This window comes from Serinus canaria, chromosome 1, assembly GCF_022539315.1.
Source record: "Serinus canaria isolate serCan28SL12 chromosome 1, serCan2020, whole genome shotgun sequence".
Taxonomy (NCBI): Eukaryota; Metazoa; Chordata; class Aves; order Passeriformes; family Fringillidae; genus Serinus; species Serinus canaria.
In genome coordinates, this window is record NC_066313.1 from 39921456 (window position 1) to 39944170 (window position 22715).

General features: G+C 35.7%; 1 protein-coding gene across 1 annotated transcript in view; it reads left to right on the plus strand.

Annotated features, from left to right (window-relative positions):
* Positions 1 to 22715, plus strand: part of DYNC2H1 (dynein cytoplasmic 2 heavy chain 1) — a 144498-nt gene that overhangs the window by 95756 nt on the left and 26027 nt on the right. The window contains exons 83-85 of the mRNA XM_018908438.3: positions 14108 to 14224; positions 19461 to 19670; positions 22477 to 22566. Of these exons, the coding sequence (XP_018763983.3) occupies positions 14108 to 14224; positions 19461 to 19670; positions 22477 to 22566 (417 nt within the window). The remainder of the gene's footprint in view (positions 1 to 14107; positions 14225 to 19460; positions 19671 to 22476; positions 22567 to 22715) is intronic.

Consider the following 22715-nt stretch of genomic DNA (forward strand, 5'->3'; position numbering starts at 1 on the left):
CACCAGTAGAGAGTTTCAGTACTGCAGTTCAGTTTCCTCATACTCAGCAACAGTCATCACCACTTAGTTACAGTCATGCTCCTTCCTCCTGATCTGAGGAGCACTGTATTTTGCCTGCATATTGGCCTACATTCAGGTGGTCCAGCTTCCAGTCTAAGTTATAACCAGTGATTAGAACAATCAAAATACGTGGAGCTTTGCTTTAGGCTTCCTGTGCAGTGAGAAGTGTCTGCAATTTAGATATCTCTCCAGGTACCTTCTTGCAAAGTGGGCTTTTGGTGCCCACTCATCTCTTACTCTTAGTTCTGTGCTTTTATGAATTCTTATCAATAAATCCCATCCTTCATTGTAATTGTAATAGAACTATACATAAGTGTCATCATCAAAGTAAAAGTTATCCTATGTGATAAATGGAATTTTGACAGATTGAAACAGACAGACCTGCATATGTATTTTTAAACCTTGGAAAAGCAATAAGAACTATCCTGTTCTGTGCAGGATTTACCATACCTGCAACTAATATGACTTAATGCCAGTAAGCTCCCTAGGAGAATGAAATGAAAATGCAGAGGCATTGCTTTGCCTCCTTTCTTTGCACAGCAAACATATTCACTGCAGGCACTCTAGAGAGTGTAGCATGTGCTGACTGATCCCAGCTAATCCTGCCAAATGCAAATGACTGCAGCCTGTAAGTAGTAGCTATATATGATCACTCATCTGGATAATCTAAACATTCTTCAATAATGCAGTAAATTATTTTGAGAAAAAAGACAATCAGTACCTGGCAAGTCGCACAAGATTCTTCAGATATGACTGCCAGTGATAATGAATACAGCTAGCACGTGGTTTGCTCATTGCTAGTTTCTGTATACAGTACAATGTTTAATAATTCTAATAATATCTTGCCTCAGGAATTCAGCATTCTCTTACACATTATAATGCTTCACAGAGAGTATCATATGAGACAGGTTAAGTCTCAGTAGGGTTGAAGATTAGGTTGTTTTGTACTCATAAATGAATGAGTACTCTCTCACATTATTGTGCAAAGATAAAGGATAGTTACAGTCTGTACTTGCACAGCATCTTGATTCTTTAATGTCCACCATCCCAGTGATGGCACAAGTGGAAGGCAAATCTATAGATTTTCAGTAGCTTTTTGTGACTTCCTGAGGTTAATTGTGCATGCCTAATTGAACTTGCTTTTTAAAGTTAATGGAGTACTTTCTCACTCTTTCCCATGCTGGAGCAGGGAAAGAGTGAGGAGACAGAGACAATGTGTGATGAACTGACCACAGCCCCCATTCTCTGTTGCTCTGCACTACTCAGATTGGAGGAGTAGAGATTTCAGGAATGAAGTTGAGCCCAGGAAGAAATGAGGGATGGTGAGAAGGCATTTGAAGATTATTATTTTCTCATTATCCTAATCTGATTTGTTTAGCAATAAATTAAATTAATTTCCACAATTCAAGTCTGTTTTGCTCTTGATGGTAACCTGTGAGTGATCTCTCCCTGTCCTTGGCTCGACCCATGAACCTTTCCTTACACTTTCTTTTCCCTGTCCAGCTGGGAAGGGGAGTGATAGAACAGCTCTGGTGGGCACCTGGTGGCTAGCCAAGGTCAACCCAATACACCTTCAAAATGCTTAAGGATGTCAGAGATGTCAAATAATCCTTTGGGACTCATTGCTGAGGACTCCACAGACTGTGGCTTCTCACCAAATTTTCAAAGAAATGCTACCAAAAAAATTTTTTTTTGTAGATTTTATATACGAATTAAAAATTTTTGAGGTCTGAATACTTATAACCTAAATATTAACTGGATTCCAGTTCACTTCAGCTGAACTTGCTGAAGTATTTCTCCTCCTTTATTTTGTCCTTTGTAATTTTATTTGCTTTTCAATGAGACCAGTGATACTCTGCAGTTTAAGTGGTTCAGATTTTGCAACAAAATTACTTGCTTTAAGAACCTTTTTCATACTAACTTTATAGTCTTAAATAGAAACCAAATCTGTCTATCTTATTTTCTGTGACAAGGAAGAGGATATAAGGTAATTTATTTTTCTCAGATTTTATTTTTTAAATTTTCCTTCTTGCTTGGAAGTCACAAAATTCCCCTTTTGATTACCAGAACAGACATATTTTTTTGGCTAGTCACTACACATTGGCAGCAAAACTAATATAATAGAAAAAGTATTTTCTAAGGGTGATAGTCATCTAACAAAGCTTTTTTTTCTCAGAGCTATGTACCTAATCTAATTGTTATCTAGGCTCCCTGTGTATTACAGTCCAGCTCCAAGGTACTGAATTCATACCTGCCATGGAGTGAATTATGTAGATGTGTGAAATCCTGTTTCATTCACTGATACTATCTTCAGTTAGTGTTTTAATATTTCTTAAAATACCTCCTGTGTTAACACCAGATATTTTATTTAGTTATTATTCTAACATTTCCCACAAGTCAATGGTATTTTAAAAACAGATGTCATGGAATTAGAGTTTATCTTTGAAATACACAGAGAGGTTTTGTTAGATTTCTAGTTCAGCTCTTGGAGGATATTTTGTTTAAATCCTGCTGGAAAAGATTTGAGATGTATTTATTGATTCAAGCATCTTCAGGTTCCCCTGACTGATATTGGAATAATTTCTTATGAGTTTGTTTTTCTTTTAAGTATTTAGGTACTGTGATAGAAAAATATGATAAGCCAAATTCAAGACCAATTGAAATTAAAACAAACCCCAGTGTAATACCTCTCAACTACCTTCAATGATATGAATATTATCCACCTCTTCTTAGCTAGTCATCCATTTCATTTTTTGTTGCTAAGGAAAGACAAGCAGCTACAGGGAATAATTTGTGCCAGTCTTAGATAGGCATCTAAAATAAAGGAGTGAATCACCTTTTGGAATTACCTATTTCTTTCCATTGACCTTTGAGTCAAGCTTTGTAATAATGTCAGCAGCATTTCTAATACTCGTATAATGAACATTTTAATGAGCGTTTAAGAGATTAAAGAAAATACCTTTAACTAAGAAGTGTTGCTCACTCAGAATACAGGAGGGTTTCTTTTCTTCTGAAAACTGGACTGCTTGAAAAATTAGATTTTTATTAGAACAGGAAAATAGTTGTTTTTGCCATATCCGCATTGAGTGTTGTAAAAATGTAAATATAGTTGTTACACTTGCATTTCATATCTAAGTATTCAATTTCAAATTGAAAAGTTCAGGCTGAGGAAGTGAAATTTCAAGCATCCTAAAGGATGTAAGTTATAGTGCTTGTCTCAAAAATAAAATAGAGATTTTAATAATTAGTAGACATATTTTTTGCTTGTTTTATTTTCCAGGGCAGTGAAAGACCAACATGTTTCCAGCTGCATTTGTTCATTACCATTTTTATTTTATTCAACTGCTAAAGCAAGTGAATGGTTCCCACCACTATCATCCTCAGGCAAGGCTATCTATTCACATTAACGGCAGAGAGTGTGCTTGTGAGGCTTACCTTGTGAGACTTGCCCACTGTCTGCCAGGGTGCTGAGAGTGCACTCAATCTCCTTGCTGGGATCATTGATAATGATATTAAACAGAATTGGCCAAACTTCTGAGCATCAGGAACACCACCAGCCTACAGCTGGACTGAAGTCCTTGTTAGTGGATGAGTGTGTTCATGTTCTTTGCATGGGCTGTTTATTTCCCAGTATTATCTGCTCATTTACTTCCTACACCATGCACAGAGTCCTTAGAATACATGGTTTTATGTACCATGCCTCATTTATGTTCTCTTACATTTGGCCAATGCCCCATGTTTTCTTTGAACTTTTTCATATGTGTTGAAACCCATTTCATCCCTAATTGTTCCCTTCTGGTCTTATCTCTAGCTGGGCTTTGGCTTTTCTAATTTCATCTTGAATTGCCCATGCAGTTCTTTCACTGTCCTTGATTTTTCTTCTTATATGTTCCTTTTTTTTTTTTACCTCTCAATCCACAGAGATACCCCCTGCTTACTCAGTCATTTTGCTAAAAATACTGGCCTTTCTACACAATGAGGGGACTTGTTCTGAAGCTCATTCAAAAATAGTCTTTTATTTCTCATTTTTTAATCAACTCAAATTAATGTGCTGTCCACTCTACTGTCTCAAATTTTCCCTCTGCTTACTATACTGTATCATATTTGCCCTCTCCCATATGACCATTAAACTAGGGTCTTATTTCCTTAAGTCCCAAATCTTAAGGCTTCAGTTTACTTCATGGCTATCCTCAACATACATATAAATATAAAGTAATATAAGTAATATATAAATAAAGTAATAATTTTTACCTGCATTTGCAATGTGGGCTGTTAACCAGCACCTCAGAAATTTCCTTTGGTGAAGTCATCACTAATAATACAGCTTTTTCACATATATTTTGAAATGTAAAGATGCAGAGTTGCAAATAATGGTATATAGAGGGCTTCTGTGACTAAAAGGTAATTCTTAATTTAAGATTTTGTTATCTGTAATTACTACAAAAAATTTGTTGATGCGGTTCTTTGACATAGTGTAAAGCTTGTATGGTTTTTCCTAATCTCAGTAAAAATCTCATCTAACAGATTACTGCTATAAATATAAATTTGTTTTTGTACAGAACTCCAATGCAAAGTATTATACTACAGGGAGTATTTAAAAATGCCTAGGAATGATCTGTGCCTGTATTCATACTTATTTTCATGTGGGAGGAGTGACTGATACCCCAGAGGGCTGTGCTGACATTCAGTGAGACCTGGACAGGCTGGGAAGTTGAGCAGAGAGCAAACTAATGCAGTTCAGCAAAGGCAAATGCAGGGTCCTGCACCTGGCGAGGAACAACCCCAGGCACCAGCACAGACTGGGGGTGACCTGCTGGAGAGCAGCTCTGTGAAGGACCTGGGGGCCTGGTGGACATCAAGGTGTCCCTGAGCCAGCAGTGTCCTTGTGGCCCAGAAGGCCAGTGGGACCCTGGGGTGCATCGAGCAGTGCCAGCAGGTCAAGGGAGGTGATCCTGCTCCTCTACTCTGCCCTGGTGAGGCACATCTGGAGTGCTGTGTCCAGGGCTGGGCTCTGCAGGACAAGAAAGATCAGGAGCAGTTGGAAGGGGCTTCAGGGAGGGCTATGATGCCTGGAGGAGTGGAGCATCTGTCTTCAAGGAAAGGCTGAGAGAGTTAGGTCTGTTTCACCTGGAGAAGGGACAACTGAGGGATTTTATCAGTGTTTATGGATATCTTAAGGGTGGATATCAAGAAGATGGGGCCAGAATGTCTTCAGTGGTGCCCAGTGACAGGACGGGGGGCAGTGGGCACAAACTGAATCACAGGATCTTCCATCTGAGGAAGAACTTCCTAAATATGAGGGTGACATAAAACTGGAATAAAACCGACATAAAAATAGGCTGCCAGAGAAGATGTGGTTGAATATCTCTTCTTCTGGAGATACTGAAAACCTGTCTGGAGGTGATGCTGTGTGGCCTGCTCTGGGTGAACTTTCTTTGGCAGGGGTGTTGGACTAGATGATCTCTAGAGGTCCCTTCCAACCCCAACCATTCTGTCATTCTGTGATTCATATGATGACATTTCATACTCATCATGAATGGCAGCTGAATCATTTGAAAACTTGAGAGATTGTTCTAGCAGAAACTTGTCAGAGGGAATTAATATTCACAGGTTTCATCTGCATGACTTAGAAATTATGGTATCTGAACAATGTCAGGTTTAAAAATCAGGCAAAAACATGTTGCCGAATTGAATACTCCACAGGAATTAATACCAGAACAGAAATCTCATACTGAATCATAGATGGGATTGGTTAAAGAGAAACAATTTCTTTGATGAAATCCATCAAAAATCAAAAGGACTATCTAATTGACCCTTAGTGCAGTGACTAAATGCAATATTTATTTAAAATAGATACTCTTGCTCTTCTGTCTGTACTTGAAAATGAGAAATTTTGTAGGGAAAAAGTTACCTTTTTTATAACTAATTTTTATTATGTGATGGATATTTCTCAAGCTAAAATTAATATTAAACTATTAATGAAGACTAGTGTAAAGCAATCTAGTAAAGCAGACAAGGTACAAATCAAGGTCAGGAAACATGAAGCAAATTTTGCCTCATTAAATGTAATTGCAATCTCACTGACTTCAATAAAACAGCTTTTTACCATTGGGTTGTCTTTTTTTTACTTAGTTTCTGATGTGCTTTTCTTTTCAGCAAGTCATTGGCTGATTCTCTACCTCTTCCTACTATTCCTTGCATATCCTTTGACTTAGATTAAAACTGCTCTCCGTCCTTTTAAAACTGTGATCAGATATATGGTTCCAGTGATGCTTTTTGCCTTGTTTCTGAAAGCAACAGAGACAAAAGGTGTAGGGGAGGGTGTATGAGGACACTGGCAGCTCTCAAATTGCTAGATCATGCTTGAGTTTGTACACCAAAAAATCCATGGTTGTCATTACCTAAGTAAGATAAAGAAAAGTTAGTATGTCCACCCAGTGTTGCAGTCATACATCTGGCTGCAGAATTTCTACTGTATATAGAATAGGTGGGCTGTGGTGTGTGATTTTTTTTCAAGGTGCAGCTGTAATGATAGCTGTAGCTTCTTGGTTGTTTGTCAACAGACACAATTTTCTCTTTCATAATCCAGCTCAGTAGGACTCAGAGCATGAATTTTTTATTTACTGTTCCTCTGTAATTCTAATTATACCACATAGACTAATATGCGTATAATTATTGAAAAGTATTTTCATTATTGAAAAGCAATTTGTATTATTATTGAAAATCTTATGTTATTACTATAGATTCCAGATGAACATGAATTTATTTTCCTAAAATAATTTAGCAATTATATAACCTTTCAATTGTTCAGAGCATGTAATTGCTGACATTTATTACAACCCACATCACAAATACATGACTAACAGTCTCTAGTAGAAATGGATGAGTAATGCCAACCTGTATTTATTACCCTGCAACTGAGAGTTCCGAGTACTTAAAAGGAATTTTGATATATGGGGCATATTTTGAATACACCTGTGGTGATGCATGAAAGAAATGTGCTGTGTCATTAATGGAGTGGAAGCCACAGTACTGTGCTCTAACAAAAAGAGCTAGAAAACATCTCTTTAACAATTTAGTGAATCAATGTAATGCTTCCAATACCCTTATTAATTCTCAGAGGACTGGTGCTGTGTATATGAAAATATATTGGTGGTGCTCTGCATATGAGAAGTTGGTTCTCTTCAAAAAAACAGCTGCCATTTTCCAGTCTCCTTAACTTTTGTCAGGGTGTGATTAGTTAAGGTTAACCACCTCTTCTGGCAATCCTTTTAGCTTCCTGGTCTCCAGGTAATGTGTATCCTGTGGACCTCTATGAATTAAAACTCCTACTTATTCTTTAGAGGAAGGTTCAACTAGGGCTTGTGCTGTCCATCTACAGCATGCTGATGACTTTCTTCCTTCCTTCCCTGAAGCCCTGCTATACAGAAGATCTTCCTGTTGTCAAAGGTGTATGATACACGATCCTCCTCTGTATAAAGAGGTTCACCACAGGTGTGGTTAATGTCTTTGCCACATTTACTTTGTATTTGATTGAGGAGGCATGTGTCTGTATAGAATCCAGCCCTACTTCAGATCCTTAATGAGTGAAAGTGCAGCTGTGAGGTGGCCTTGAAGAAGAAGCAAGAAAAGAGCAAGCATAGACCTGTCTCTTACTGATCCACATGCAGTAGGAATGATTTGCTTACAAGTACCTTCATCCTAACAGCATCCATGGGTGCTGCTCTTGCAGAGAGGGTAAGGGACACAGGCAGGGACTGAAAGTCAGAGAAGTTTCAGTGCCAGCTGAGTCTTAGGCTCTGTTCTCAGCAGTGAGGGAACAGCAGCAAAGCTGTGAGAAACAGGATGGAAGCACGTAGTTCTGGCAGAAGGGCTGTCACACAGAAACCTGTTCCCTCTTGTGACACAGTAAAAACACAGTGGCCCTGCACTGGGTTAGTACTTTCACAGTACTTACCAAAGTAATTACACTATAGCTTCATATTTTAGTTTGAGCTGTAAAGTCTTATAAAACCAGAAATATCTCCTTAAACAGCTGTGTGAAGGGATATATTGTTTCATTCAGAGAAATGGAGCTTAGAAGTGGTTTCTGTGCTAATACTGCATCCTTTTAAAACTGGTAGATGGCAGTAGAGTATCTGCTTTGACATCTGTAGGCTTGCTGAGAGGACTTTGCTTGATTTTTGTACAAAAATAAAAATTCTTTTTTATATGTTCAATATTCTTGAAAGAAAGGCCAGTTATCTGACTAGAAAATCTTTCCAGCTTTGCCTTCTTAGAACAGTAATCATACTGAGTTCAGAAATTATCTGATTTTTTAATTCACTGTCAGAATTTCACAAGATATTTTTGGCTGTATTACTTTCCTCTTTTTCAAGTCCTAATACTGTGTATAAAATTTGATTTGATTCTGAAATGAATACAAGACTTAGATGTAAGTCTGCATTTATTATATATTGTATTTGTGAAGTAGCATTTTTTGCAGTAGTTGTGTATGACTGAAAGCAAGACTTTTTCTTCATCTTGTGCATGAGTGAAAAACAGAAATAGATTTTGTGTTCCTAGAAATCTGTCTTGTCTAAGTTTCGGAGAAGGAAAAGTTAAAATCTTGACATTTCCTCATTTTTATTTTTTCCATGAATTTTAATTTTCAGGTAAAACATTACTTTTTCAGTAGTTCCATAGGAAGTCACATGGGAGCATTCATTATCTTTATAGCTTTCCATTTTGTTCATTATCTCTCATAATTTCTCTGCATGCACATGTTTTCTACTCTAACGTGCTGGTCAATATCATAGCAGCATATGTCTGTAGATGCACCCAAAAATATGTTATAGATTAACAAGCCAAGATGCAGAAGTAATTTAGTAACTTGGTAAATAAATATTGACATTCTTAGTTTGACCACCCCACCTTTGTTAATATATGCAATTTGTATTTTTCTGTGCTGATAACTCAGAAAAAACATACATGCATGAATTTTCCACTAAAATAGATAAAATACTTGGTAGCATTTCTTCTAGGCTGTTCATCAGTTCGCAAATAAATTGCTCTATTGAATTTTTTGCATAAATACTGTTGTGATTAGTTAACCTTGCTTAAAACAGCTTCTATCAAGAATTGTGGTTCTGAATAATCTTCTTGCCTCTCTTTAAAACAGACCATTTTTTCTGATTGCTTTAATATTTTTATGATCTCTTTTTCTATCTCTCTCATATTTTTAATGAAGGTACTCTTTTGCTGCTTAATGGTAGATTTTTTCACTCTTCTCATTATTCAGAATATTCAGATTTGCATTTGGTGTGAACTAGCACAACATGTAAGAGTTTTTAGTGTGTAATATATAAAAAGAATACATTGCAATAACAAAGGAGAACAATCAAAGGTTAGGTATTGTAAAAGTACTCTTACTTTGAGTACCCTGTATTGTACATCTAGGATTAAATTTTCTGTTCCCTTAATACTCTAAGTACATACCTGGGTTAGAGTGCAAAGGATAGGATTCCACAGACCTGGATGTATCTATCTGTCCTCATCACTTCTGATCTTGCTGTGTGCTCATAGAAACATCATATTTAAGGCAAGCTTAATATAGAGTAAGTTTTGAAGTTGATTGTGTAGGTTGGCCTGATGTTATTGTATATATATTACATTGAGAGAAACTGAATTCTTCTCAAGTTTTATAGCTAGGCTTCCAGGAAATCCTCTTTCTAATTTCCACAGCACAGACCCATCTATCTGAGGTACCTATGTAAAGAACTTAGTTTTCCTATGTACTCAATAAGAGAACCTTTCAAATGCAAGTTATCCCACTTAAGATCTGTCTACTGATTATTTAGGGAGGCCAAGGTGATAATATTTTGGAGTAAGTTTTAAATAAGCTTTAAATAAGTGCCTAGGGATAGGTGAAGGTGAGTTTGTGCTTGCCTAATGTGCAACCTCTTTCAACCCAAGAGTTGTTTCATCTTCTCAAATACAGATTCCTAACCATATTCCCTTTGTCATCTGAATGAAGGTCTCCTTCTTTCTAGGTACTATGTGTTTGTTTCTGTCCTGTTGCTTTGGTTTTTATGTAATCCCCTGAAAAGTGTTCTTGATAGTCCTTTTTCTTTTAAATCCAGCTTCCCTTCCAACTCAAAACTTATTTCTGTTGCCTGGAGGTCAAAATACTTAAGTGGAGCAACTGCAAACAAACCACAATCCTTTGGACACTTCTGTGATCCACCTGAGAATTCTAATAGGGTGATATATCCCACTCATGGTTTTATTCAGATCCTTCCCAGTATTAACACATTCTTTGTCCCAGTCCATGCATTTGACTCGTATTTTTACAGGACATACCTGTACAGGACAAACCAAAACAAGAAAGGTCCAGATCTGATATTATGGGAAACCTTTTAATTATTAGGTTGGTAAAGCAGTGGAAGTGGTCATCCAGAGAGGTTATTCAGTCTGTGTATTTTAGACTTTTCAAAACCAGATAAAGCCCTGAGCAACCTGGTCTGGTTTTAAAGCTCATCATGCTTCCAACAGGAGATTAGACTAGAGACCTCCCTAGCTTCTTTCTAGCGTTAATTGTTCTATGATCCAATTTAAAAAAATACATTTCCCTTTTCATTTTCACAACAACCAGACAGAGACTGATTTGAGAGTACAAAGTAAACATTTTCTCAAGCTTTAGCTGATTCAAAGTAGCAGAGACTGGTCAATACAGTGAGGAACTTCACTGAGATTTGTGAGAATGAAATACTTGCACCATTCAAGCTCTAACATCAGACTTGTAATCATACTTAAGTAGTAATATGTGTTACTATTGTACAATGTGTAATTCTTTCTTAAATTCGGACAGATGTCCTGCCATCAAATTCACAGTCCATTAGCAAAAGTTTGGGCTGTTGATGCAATTCAAAGGGGAGGTTAACTTGAGTATTTTGACATGAATCAAATGTATTTTCATCTGTGTCTTGAATATGAATGATTATTCTAGGTTAAAATTTTGAAAAAAATATTCAGGCTGAAAGAGCGACCAGTACAAAAAGTTTCAACCAAACCCATTAACTAAAAAAAAAGTTACAGTGAATTGAAAACTGTGCTGTCATGGGAACTTTAGGAGTAAATTATGCTACCATCATACCTGCTATACCTAAGAAAAGAAATGGCATGAACTGTGAAGAGTTAAAGATGTTACATGAACGTTTGATGAAGATCATTGTATATTACAGTACTCCAGAACACAGAGAGTTGAGACTTGATTTCTTTTGATTCTGTACCTTTAATTTAAGTGTTAAACTTTTGATAATCATAACCCAATTTTTTTTCAACTACTTTGATGAAATACACAAAGCAGAAACACATATAGGCACACAGAAGGAAAAAAAATCGAAATAAAGAATACATGCTGTATTTCCTATTTAAACTATATTGACAAATTTTGTAATTAGATAATGAGAAAAAGACAGCTAACACTGTCTTAGAAAAATACTTTAATTACTTGATCTTGCAGTCACTACTTCTCAAACTCATTTCAGCTGTATGGAGATGCATGTTTATACCTCTAAAGGCACTTTGAAAATGAATACCAGAGTTAATGTTTTCAAATCCCCATATTCACAAAGCAATCATATAAACATTTTTCAGCTTTATAGTACGCACTATGGAAGTTTATATGAAGTACTACATACTGAATTACCAGTTAAAGTGTATTTCATATAAATGTTTTATTGCTTAGCAAATGATGGCAGGCAACTACCCAAAAACAAATTAAAAGATACAAAACTATAGCTAAAAGAATGATATCTGGGAGGCACAAATGCGTGTTTATTATCTGTATTGCTTGTCAGAACATTTGCATATGTGCAGAGTGGAAATGAAGAAGAATAGCTGGAATGATAAAGATACTATGATCAAAACATTCATCAGAGAAATTAATTTTTCGCTAAATTAAACAAGAATCTTTTTTGATATACACAATAGCTGGGGCACACAAAGGATTATGAAAGTTTAAAATTAAGTTATGAGAATGAGAGGGTGAAATGTTATTTTATATAACAGAAACTATAAAGAGCAGTAGCTCGTATTTTCTTTTCATTTTAGCTACCAGAATACTGCCAGAAGCTCTTTTAGGCCTTTGCATACACTGCTGTTTTTAAACCCAGATGTGGTTTGGCTTTCCTTACTTGACCCTCACACAACTGAGCAATGTCTTTCTACCCCTGCTGGGCAGTCCATCCTTGTGCCCATCCTCTGTGCAAGACCTCACTGCAGTCTGCAGCTTCCTTGTGAGGGGAAGAGGAGGGGCAAGCACTGATCTCTGCTCTGTGGTTAGCAGTGCCAGGACCTGAGGGAATGGCCTGAATCTGACTCAGGGGAGGTTTGGGTTGGGTATCAGGAAAAGGTTCTTCACCCAGGGGGTATTTGGGCACTGGGACAGGCTCCCCAGTGGACGTGGTCACAGCACCAGCCTGACAGATTCAGAAAACATTTGGGCAATGCTCTCAGGCACATTGAGTGACTCTTGGGGATGTTTTGTGCAGAACCAGGAGCTGGACTTCAGTGATCCCTGTGGATCCCTTCCAACTCACCATATTCTAGGATTTGAGGTCACTAACTTCCTTTACATCCATGATGAACTTCTGTCATGATTATTCTTTGACTTGCTTATCGTGCTTGTTTCCTCTGCATCAGAAAGAACTGGTTTTGTGTCTTGAGAATTTTTTTCTTGCGGATTGACCAGCTCTCTTGGCCCCTCTTTGCTCTCCAAAACAGTTGCCAACTGCGTCCTGCTAAAAAGATCCCTGACTAAGCTGAAATCTACTCTCCTACATTCTGAGGTTGTGATTCTACTACTGCCCTTAAATTCTTCTCTCAGGATTTTGAACCAGTCTCATGGTCAGAGCTTGTTTATAGAAGTTTAAATGATGGTTGTGTGTACTATCATCTTGTAGTGCTTCCCAGTCCCTATCAAGGCTGATAAATAGGAAGGAGAGGTTTGCTTCAGTGAAAGAAAATGAAAAACAAAAGAAAGCACTTCATCATTGCACATCTTTCAAGACTAGAAAATAAGTCAAATCCCAGCAGAAACAACTTGACTTTCTCCCTCAGTCTGTGTTACAATTAAATAGTCCAGAACTTCTGAATGATTAATACATTTTTGCTATGAAGCTTAATTCTTTATTGTCAAGTGAAAGAGGAGAGAATTGATAAGTTGTTCTCTAACATGCCTTGCAAAAAATACACTGTGAAAAATAACTAAAATTTAATGAAAATGCCTCAAAAATACCAGGGGGTTACATACAGTTTAAGGCACAGACTGCAATATTACTGAACAATTTTAATTTCAATGGCCTTTTTTCCAAATGTATGTATGTATTTTATCATTAGATAAATGTCAAATGAGCGCATTTGTGAACTTACTAGGGTTGTTAACAATAAAAGGCAGTTGGACCTAATGAACTAGAAGCTCCCCTTCTTTCTGGAAGGTTTGCAGTTATTTTTTTAATTTTATGCTTCCTTTTTTTAATAGGTATGCATTTAAATATGTTGAGGTAGCATGGAATATGTAAATAAGAGATCCTGGTCAGATCAGATTGAATTTCCTATAACTGTCTTGAGTTTTGGTGTGTGATAGTAATTGTAAGTATTTAGTAACATATTTGGGGAGTTTGTTTCCCTTAAATATTTAATTACAGATGGAGCCTAGTTAAAGGCAGAGCTTGAGCCTAGTTAAAGGCAGAGCTCAAGATTACTCTCTAAATTTTGTGAAAAAGAGGCTTTTTACTTAATTATGCACCTCATTAGTTTTTAAATTATAATTGAACAAAGACAATTACTATGATAGGAAAATATGTAGGGTTTTTTGAGGTTTAATATGAATGAAGTTCAAGTATGTTTTGTACTTGAATATGGATATTCATGATCAGTAATTAAGTATGCAGGAAAGGACAGTTCATAGATAAATTGAAGAGTATTTGCTAGTGTATGGCATTTTTGTACTAAAAGAAGTTTGTTTATCCTTCTTGAAGAGTGCATTTGTATTCTCATCACTCAGGTCATTTCACAGCTTCGGATCTTGAGTAGGTCAGTAACTGCTGGCTGCAAATTTGACAGAGAAATATGGTCTACAGAACTTTCTCCTGTTCTCAACCTATGGAAGAAGCTTAATCAGGTAAGACTGTACCTAATTTGAAAAGACAACTTTTTTTTTTTCTGGTAAATACATTAAAAATATAGCCTAAGGAATTATCTTAAGCATTGAAACATAAGAAGAGAAAAACTACGTTAAATGCATTAAAATGTTAGGTGCATAATTACCTATGATACAACGGGCTATCACCTTTTTTCTCCATATAGAGATGAGACCACACTCAAAACTTAAGACTAGCATCCTTTGTGTGTTCCCAAGAAAAATCTTAATGTACTTTAGATTTTTGTTTAGCCTCTTCATTTATATAATATTCACAAGGCAATGTTTAATGATTTCAAATACAGTGAAGTTTTTCCTTTATAGTGTTGAAATATGGTGTTAGCTTAAAACTGAGGTTCATGAAAATTCCCAGTGCAGTATTCAGTATCACTCCCTTTATGTTCCTTTGTTGGCCCAGCTTGGTTCAGTTTGGTGTTTTTAACTTATGTTGTAAAGCTTGGTTTCCAACCATTGAATTCTTATTCCAGGCATACATGTAGATGTGATGTGTGTGAATGTAGACACTATGCACGCTTGGGAAGAATCTCTCCCATCTCATTCTAGGTGCCCACTTGGACACTAGGCCATTATTTTGTCTTCTTAGTGATCAAGTAATAGATCAAAGATGTTGTGACCTAAAACTATGTCTTGTAGACAGCCACACTATTATGGGAAAAAACTTTCCCTTACCCAAATGACCACATACATAGAAGTGGCATGAGGTACACGTTAGAATTTACCATTGCATTTTGAAGCATCTCATTGAATTCTCATCTAATCCATGCTAAGTGGGTAGGTCTAGGTTAGATATTAGGAAATTATTTCCTGAGAGGGTGGTGAGGCTCTGGCACAGGTTTCCCAGAGATCTAGTGGGTGCTCCATCCCTGAAACATTCAAAACCAGGTTAAATGAGGTTTTGAACAGCCTGGTCTGTGGAAGGTATCCCTGCCTGTTCAGGAGGTTGGAACTAGATAATCCTTAAGGTCCCTTTCAACCCAAAGCATTTAAGGATTCTGTATTATCTTGAAGTTTCTTTGATTTTCTAAAGGTTTTATGCCAATAGGAGATAATTAAATTAGTCTTTTGAATATATCCTTTAGAATAGGATGGCTTTTATCCTTTTATATCCTATGAAGGTTTTATTTTATAGGTTTTCTTTTTTGTGCAGGGGACATTTTCTTGAGTGCTTAAAAAAATTTTAAATAATAATATTTTTATCAAAATTAGTTTTCATGATCTGTTCAACCAGTAATTGCTTCCAGCTTTGAAAAGGCCTGGACATCTTTAATGTTTCACAGACATTGTATGCAGTTCTACATTCTCATTCTAGATTGATAGTTCAATGAAGGCATCATCTTTGTTTGCAGAATTTTTAAAGACCTGGAAATTGGAATGAAGAAGATAGTTGAATTGCTGCTTAAGTTAATAATAATAAATTATTTTATTTATGCATGAATGGGCAGAGAATATGAAACTAAAATAGTTTCCCAGATATGAAGAAGTAAAATAAAAAAAAAGTATTCCTGAAGTCTGTAAAAAATATTATTCCAGGGGCAAAAAGACCCACAGAAGTTTGTTAATATGTAGACAAAGATTAAGTTGTTTTGAACATTTTTCTTCCCATATTGAGTGTGTAAGTCAAGGATTAATTAAAAAAGGATTATCTTACAAATACCTTGAAAACAGTTGTTGTACATCTATGTACTGATGATGTGAAATTCAGCAAAATTTACCATTTGACATAGGTATGTCCTGTAGAATTTATATCACAATGATTGATCATAATCTCTCAGTGTGGACATATTTTTCTCTTTAAACTCTTACTGAAACTCTAAAGCCAACTAAGAAGCACCAGGAGGAAGTGGTAAGGAAAAGCAGTGAGCAATTCCCTACTGCTAGGAGAAGGATGCTCCCATTTTCTGACCTCATCTGATGTTTAGGAAGTTTTGCTGCCTTCCAGGGGCTCAGCTGTGGCACACTGTGGAAAGCCTGCTGAGGCTGGTCTGGCCCTCAGACTATGACCCCTTGGAGCTTCATGTGTCCTCCTCACCACCCCAACAGTTGACTGGAGTCTATGTGGAAAAGCTCCAAGAGGTCATATTTTTGGATGGAGACTGGATACAGGTCTGGGCAACCTGCTGTAGCTTTGAGCACCTGGCAATCTCCAGAGATTCCTTCCAACCTCAGCTGTTTTGTGGTTCTGTGCATAGAAGTTATTTTTGTTCAGTTTTCAGAGCCTATAACATTCTTTGTGGCCAAACAGCAAAAATGGCATATATGCTTTGGAAATTTTAGCTTTTTTCAGTTTAGACATTTCTAAATGGGAAATGATTTTTCTGCATTAATAGGGTAGCAAGGACTTGCATGTTGTTACTTCTTAGAAATATTTCTGGTAATTTGCAGGGCTTCATTTTTTTTTTCTCAGACCGTACATGATGCAGAACCCTGTTAATTGTTGCTACCAATTATTCAGATATCCTGAAATTGTTGAACTGGGAGGTTTATTATTCTTTATCTATCAATAAGAACAGAATCATGGCAGATGCCTCTCCTTCATCCATTGATTATTAGTCTAGTCAGAATTCAGATGTTGAAATTTTTAATTGAATTTTATTTTAGATTAAATAGATACTTAAAATGTGCTTCAAATAATTGTTAAAATCTGTGTTGAAATAACACAAGCAAAGCTGTTCTGAACTAATACAGAATGTCATGACCTTTTCACCTATATTAGCCTCATTTGAAAACATACATGTTAGTTCTTGCCATGGAAAACATCCTTGTAATAAATACTGTCGATACTAAAACAGCTTTTACAGTGTTTTGCAGCATGATTTATTAACAGCTTGACACTTAGCAAAGTAATTAAACTCTCATGAACCTGCCATTTAGTTTGAAGTCCAACTCCTGGCACTGTACAGTACAGCCCCAAGAATCACACCATGTGCCTGGTACCTCATTAGCTATCTCAGCTTTAAAAAAACAACAGGGTCTTTTCCATGAAGGAAAATCAGTGAAACAGAAATATAGAGTAATTCTTTATTTTATTTTCAACAATGAAAAACATGTGAAAAACAATGAGAGGCTAATATCTTAAAAAAATCGGCAGAGGATCTTGAAGGAGGAGGCAAAGCAGGTACATCAAAAGGGCAATGGAGATTTCTAAAACTCATCACCATCACCACCACCACCAAAACTGCATTTTGAATCAAATGCAGAACTAGTAAAGGTATAGAAGTTTATTTTCATTGTATTTGTTACATTTCTGAGGAGGCAGTTTTCAAAATATACTGGAGTTTGAAAAAGCTTGAGTTTAAGAAGGTAACAAAGTAAAGCTCTGGGACAGTTTAAGTGAGACTTTATGAAGTCTTATACTAAGATAGCCACACATACAGAACTGAAAGAGGGAAAATTATCAACATCTGAAAATGATGTTGATAACATCATTTTCACCTGATTAATATTGGTAGCAAAAGACAGTATTTAATATTAAAGATTAGAATCTACCTTCAGTTTCTTATGATTAGGAAAAACACCCAGTACTTCAGCAGTTCTTCATCTTAATTCCCAAGCAGGTCATGAGCACACACATATTTTAAAAGCTGATGTGAGTTATATACGTAATGGATTTTAAGAGAATGTAATAGGACATTAAATGTATAAACTGATATTGGTATTCATGTTTAATTTTCCTATGGAAATGACAGATGGGTTGTTTCAACAAATTCTCAGGGGAAAGCATCAGAAAGAGTTATTAAATGAATCTGAAATTCATAGGAGAGTCTTATGTAAAGGACAATATTGAGGAACTTAGAGGACTTCTCTTTCAATAAGCTTTTGTGAATTATGAGAGTCTCAAAGATTGAGCAAAGCCTCCAAGGTGGAATATCTTGGGTTTTTCTTTATTTTGTGCAAGTAAACACCTCAATAAGAAATTATCAGCTAGCTTATGCTAGTTTTGTATTACTCTGTACTCAGCAAATTATGGTCTCAGAAAAACTGATGTGAAACTGGTACTGTGATTTTTGAGTGCATGCAAAGAAAAAATGCAAAGCATAACAACTGTAAATACTGCATGCTTTGTCACCTTGATGAGTAACTTTGTTGTATACCTTTTTAATAACATCTGAAGACTTTATCCTTAATTTTTCTGTTGGTCAGTCATAAGCCAAAGTATTGCTCGTTCATTTAGCTTTTCTCGTGTTTTAGCTTGGTAGCTAAGTGGAGCATGAGCTTGAAATTAAAAATGCAAAAGTTCTAACAAAGACACAGTGCCTGGGAAAGAGTAGAGAGGTAAATATCCTGTGTCTTCTGGAAAGCAAGATACCATGTGACAATTCAGAAATTTATTTAACCTGAAAAATAAGCAACCCTTTTTATTTTAAAAAAACATATTTCAGAGAAAGTAAAATCTGATTTTATCTTTACTGAAGTCCTAGAAACTGAAATAACGAAACATTTTTTTCCCATAGGATAGGGTTTACTTTTTGTATTTGTGCCTTATAGAATTTTCCAGTAAGTTTTTAATTCTATAACTGGAATTCATTGCAGCATCTTGCCTCATTACAGGTTGGCAGTTTCCAAACACATGCAAAAATATATTTATGTAGTAAGTTGCATATGAATTAAGATTTGCAAAATTGCACACCATCTCTTGGAATTATTGAATAAATTTGGATTTTCAGTGGCTTTAATGGAAGGGAAGTTAGTAGTAAAAATGGCAATGAAAGAGCAGCAGTACTTCTCAGAATCTAAGTTACTCATGATTTACACATAAAATTATATTTATTTTGTATTTATAGTATTTAATTCAATTCCATGTTGAACTAGTCTCAGGAAGCAAGAACTGGCAGCATAGTGTACAGTACCCAGTAAAATCTTGCTGTGCTGAGTACACCACTGCTTTTTATATTAACACATTAAGATTAATACTAAAATCTATGATTCAGCTAAGTGAAGATTTTTCAGCAATTCAAGTACTTTTGAAGGAACTGGGTAGACAGACTTGTATCAGAAGAGTGGTGCCTTTATTGAACATGTCACAGACAGTACTGGGAGTATCATTATACTTTTAATTCAGTGTCAGAAAAGGGATGATACTGCTACTACTTTAAAGCTAGCAAGGTCATGTGAAGTATCATGAATTTAACAAATAATGTGTTGTACAACACCATATTTCCTTGAGTTTATTAACTGGATAGCCCATGTTTTTTCTTAGAATTCTAACCTGATCCATCAGAAGGTGTGTCCTCCTGCAGAACAACAAGGATCTCCAGTCTTATCATTCATTATGCTGGAACAATTCAATGCTATTCGCCTTGTGCAGAGCGTCCATCAATCACTTGCTTCTTTAAGTAAAGTCATCAGAGGCACCTCACTCCTGAGTTCTGAAGTACAAAGACTAGCAAGTGCTCTGTTAAACCAGAAGGTAAGTCATTTTGTAATGAATATACATTACAGTGAACATTGAAAAAACCAAAGGAAACTGAACTAATACTAATTTTCATGTTCTACGGTTTTTAATTTATAAAGACTCTTAAATGGAGTTCTTTTAAAGATAGAAACTCTAAAACAAAATAGTTTTTAAAGTAAAATTTTTCAGAAATATTTGCAGAGTCTTCAGAATGCATTACTCATATCTAGCTCTCTCCTAAAGACAATTCCAATAAGTTTAGAAGTTGTGGAATGCTATTTCAATTTCAAATACCAAGTCATGCTAGATAAGTCAAATACAATATAGTTAGTTTTTATATTTTCTTAAAATTTAAATTGTAATAACAGTTCTCTTTGCATTTATTCAGTATGGAGTATTGCCATACTCTATACTGAATATGAAAAGAAAAGCTGTGCCTATCATACCAACCTATCATCTCACCCTATATTCTTGCTATACAAGAAATCAGTCAGAATTATATGTACTTTCTCCATCTTTATCGGCATCACGCTGGGCATGTTTATAAACTGGTACAATTAGTGACAGCAAATTTACATGCTCTATCATTAATATCTAGATAATTGAGTTAAAAGAAAGTCAAACATTGATGTGACATGAAACTCTGGTTTTGTTTCGCCTCCAGCAACTGATAAATCCTGTCAATGCTAATGCATAGATACTGAGATTGCTTCTGTAATGAACAATAATTCCTATTAACATCCTGTTTATCTTCATGTGACAAACAAGTACTGTTGGAAAGATTGTTATGCATTTATTGATAAATCAAATTCTAATCAAAACAATAATTAAATTTGGGGTTTTTTTAGATTCACAAGACAGCATTTGTTAGCAGAATTGTTGTACAGTTAGAATAAATTAAGTTTCCTTGTTAGCAATCTCATTGCCTTTTGAAACATGTTTTGACTATGTGGTAGAAACTGGCACTAAGTCCAAGTCCTAGTGAATGGGAGGGATACATGTACTGGCCATTCTTTAGCTCTTACAGTTATATTTCTTGTTTATGAGCAAGAGAACGTGGCTTGCTTGTGTGCTTTAGCTGCACCCTTCTGTTGGAACTGGCAGGAGCTGTGAAGCTGATCACTGCCTCAAAAAGTTTCCTAAAAATTCTGCATTTTAACCTCTCACAAGCATCGGTTCAGTGCTTCCTGATGTACTGACCAGTGCTTCTGTCATTTCATCTGCTTACTTACCCACTTTCCTTGACATGGATCACTTCATTGGATTGTGACCATACAGCAATTTTTTCAGCAGAGGCTAATGCCACGTTCTTGGCATAGCACCTAAACCTCACTCGATTTATCATCCTAAAATGATTTTCTTTGTGTGTTTTCTATACACTCTTCTTGTTTAGTGTTTTCATGTGTTATGTAGCAAAGGATTATTCTTCAAAAGCTGTATTTTAAACCCATTAGGATTGTAGCTCTTTTAAGATTATAGCACCTGAAGAAACTGCTGGATTACTAAGAGAAATGCAAAATTCAATAAATGTATGACTTACAAAGGTTTCAGCAATGTGTTCTATTTGTGTAAAATTGGTATGTTAGCCCCATATTAGCCACTGTGAAGAAAATTAACTCCACCCCAGCCAAAATGAGCATAAGCACATCTGAGATACACTTGCATAATAACAATTAGCTAAGCAATTTCTTTAAAGTAATTTAGAGTGATATATTAACAACATTAGGCAAATGCCTTGTAAATGGTAGATTGATGAGCTGCTTGTTAATGCATATCTAGTAGAAGAGGCTGCAAAAATGCAAGGTCTCAAATAAAAAATAATTTTCAAAAATCCTAATTAGGAAAAACCCCATGCATTTAACTGTCCTTTATTAATTGTTTTGTATGTATTCTAGTTTATTGAATTAATTTGTAGTTAATATCCTTTAATCTAGTTACGTTTTGGTTTTTATCTGTAAAAGTTTAATATAGAGTATTTATTTTGAAAGTTACCTTTTTTTGCAAACTTCTGGGATCAGATTTTGAATACCTGTTCAGTACATATGTTCTTAGAATGGGAACTTCCTAGAAAATGCAGCTGTAAATATTAAACAGTATAAACTGTTGATTCTGCTTAGATCTTCAGTAGTGTCCAATATTCTACAGGTACTGATTTGCATTAATTCTCTTTCTCATAAGTAGGGGAATCTTGCAGTCAATTTCAGAGTGCTTTAGATTCCTGTGGAGTAGGTAAAATTAGTGTTTCTGTCCTTATTTTATAAGGATGAAATTTAACAGATGCACTTTTAAGCTTTTCTTTTTGAAGTCAATGAGAAATTTATATGGGGAAATCTTGCAAAACTTTTTTTCTCAAGTGTTTCTCTACATAAGCTCTAAGGTGATGAGAAAATAATCATGCAGAGGAATTGTACCAGATTCTCTTCATCACAGTCACACAACTGAGTTTTGAAGTCTGAGGAGTCTGCAGCAAAGGAGTGGAAAACTGCCTGCAGTTGCAAGATGGCATTGTAACTTCCCAAGACATAATGCTCTTAGACTTTTTGGAAATATTTATGGAACCAACTGATGCTTTCTTATTGAATAGCAGAGGTTCTTGCAAGTTCTCCATCAACACTCTGGCTGGTCCACACAAAGAATTAGGAAGAATGCAACCTTTCTGTTTGTGGTTGTGTGTTCTTGATCGTTATATTGCTGGTGTTGCCTTTTTTTTTTTTTTTTTAGATATATTTGATCTCCAGGTTATTTATTTTTATTCAAGTTGCCAACTTAAAATGAAATGACTATGGATTTGATACTTTCAGTATATATATTTTTATTTCAGTGTCCTGTCGCATGGCAAAGCAAGTGGGAAGGTCCAGAAGATCCTTTGCAATATCTCAGAAGTCTTGTAGCTCGAGCACTTGCTATACAGGTAATTTCAGAGTCATTTTTTACTCAGTGTGCTGGTATTCAGTGACACAGCATATTATGTAAATTCCACTACAGTAGACCTTTACAAACACAGGTCCAAAAGAATTTTAGATGCCTGAAAAGGTACATAAAAATCTAAAGATCAAGGAA